Raw genomic sequence first — 1,085 nt, 5'->3', positions numbered from 1 at the left:
GCAGCTGGCACTGTCACCCCAGGGTGTCACAGCCTCAGTCAGAGGTTTCCAGACACCACAGCAGTGTTCCTACCACAGAGTCAGAATGACACCCCCTGGCTAGAGATGGGAAGAGCAGCACCCAGCTCTGGGAAATGAGATAAGGGATGGTTTGTGTTGGGAGGGACCTTAAAGCTTATCTCATTCCACCTCTCTGCCATGAGAAGGGGCTCCTTCTACTAGACCAGGTTGCTCCAAGCCTTGTCCAACAGGTCCATGAACACTTCCAAGGGATGGGGCAGCCACAGCTTCTCTGGGCAACCTGTGCCAGGGCCTCACCAACCCTCAGAGGCAAGAATTTCTTCCCAATACCCCACCTAACCCTAGCTTCAGGGTTAGAAGAACCCAGCCAGTGGGAAGCCATTCCCCCATATCCTGTCTCTTCAGACCCATGTCCAAAGTCTCTCGCTAGCTCTCTTGGAGCCCCTTTACCCCTGAAGCATTAAGGGTAACCCCTTCCCTGGAGAGCTTCCCAGGCCAGTGCCAGTGGGCAGGTTCCATTCCCCGAGGAGGGACCCCACATCCCCTCCCAAAGGGCACAGGACCCTCTGTCCTGCATCCCGCCCCTCCCGCCCCGGGGCCGGCCCCAGCAGCGATAGTCACCCTTGGACAGGCGGTCCCGCAGGTAGCAGTAAGCCAGCGCAGCGATGAGGGCAGGCAGCCCTGCTCCCGCGGAGCAGCTCCCAGCGCCGCTCTGATGCCTGCCGGGGTCTCCCACATGACAGCCGTGCTTCTCTGCACCTGAGGGCCATGGCGTCGGCTCTCTGAGAGATGCCATGAGGCTGGACGATGCTCCTGGTACAAGGCAGCCAGTGCTGGCCAGGCCGGTGGCAGGTGGCCGGGGGGTCTGCAGTGGGGCCAGACCTGGAACAGGCAGCCCTAGCTTCTCTGCTGTAGGGGTCTCCTTTAGGCCTGGCCCATTAACTACGAGAGAGCCCCCTGGGCCTGACCCTATTGGTAAAGTGGGGCCTGGCGGAATAGCTGGCGGAGACCCCCCGGGGACGGCCCCCCTTACCGGGGGTTTCCCCCCCGGGCCCCTCTGTCTC

At 61.8% G+C, this 1,085-nt stretch overlaps 1 protein-coding gene across 1 annotated transcript in view; it reads right to left on the bottom strand.

Annotated features, from left to right (window-relative positions):
* Nucleotides 1–1,085, bottom strand: part of CLPB (ClpB homolog, mitochondrial AAA ATPase chaperonin) — an 81,310-nt gene that overhangs the window by 72,958 nt on the left and 7,267 nt on the right. The window contains 1 exon segment of the mRNA XM_008631675.2: nt 643–1,082. Within this exon segment, the coding sequence (XP_008629897.2) occupies nt 643–1,082 (440 nt within the window).

Source organism: Corvus brachyrhynchos, unplaced genomic scaffold (genome assembly GCF_000691975.1).
Source record: "Corvus brachyrhynchos isolate BGI_N302 unplaced genomic scaffold, ASM69197v1 scaffold3, whole genome shotgun sequence".
NCBI classification, from domain to species: Eukaryota; Metazoa; Chordata; class Aves; order Passeriformes; family Corvidae; genus Corvus; species Corvus brachyrhynchos.
This window is presented reverse-complemented; position numbering and strand designations above follow the sequence as displayed.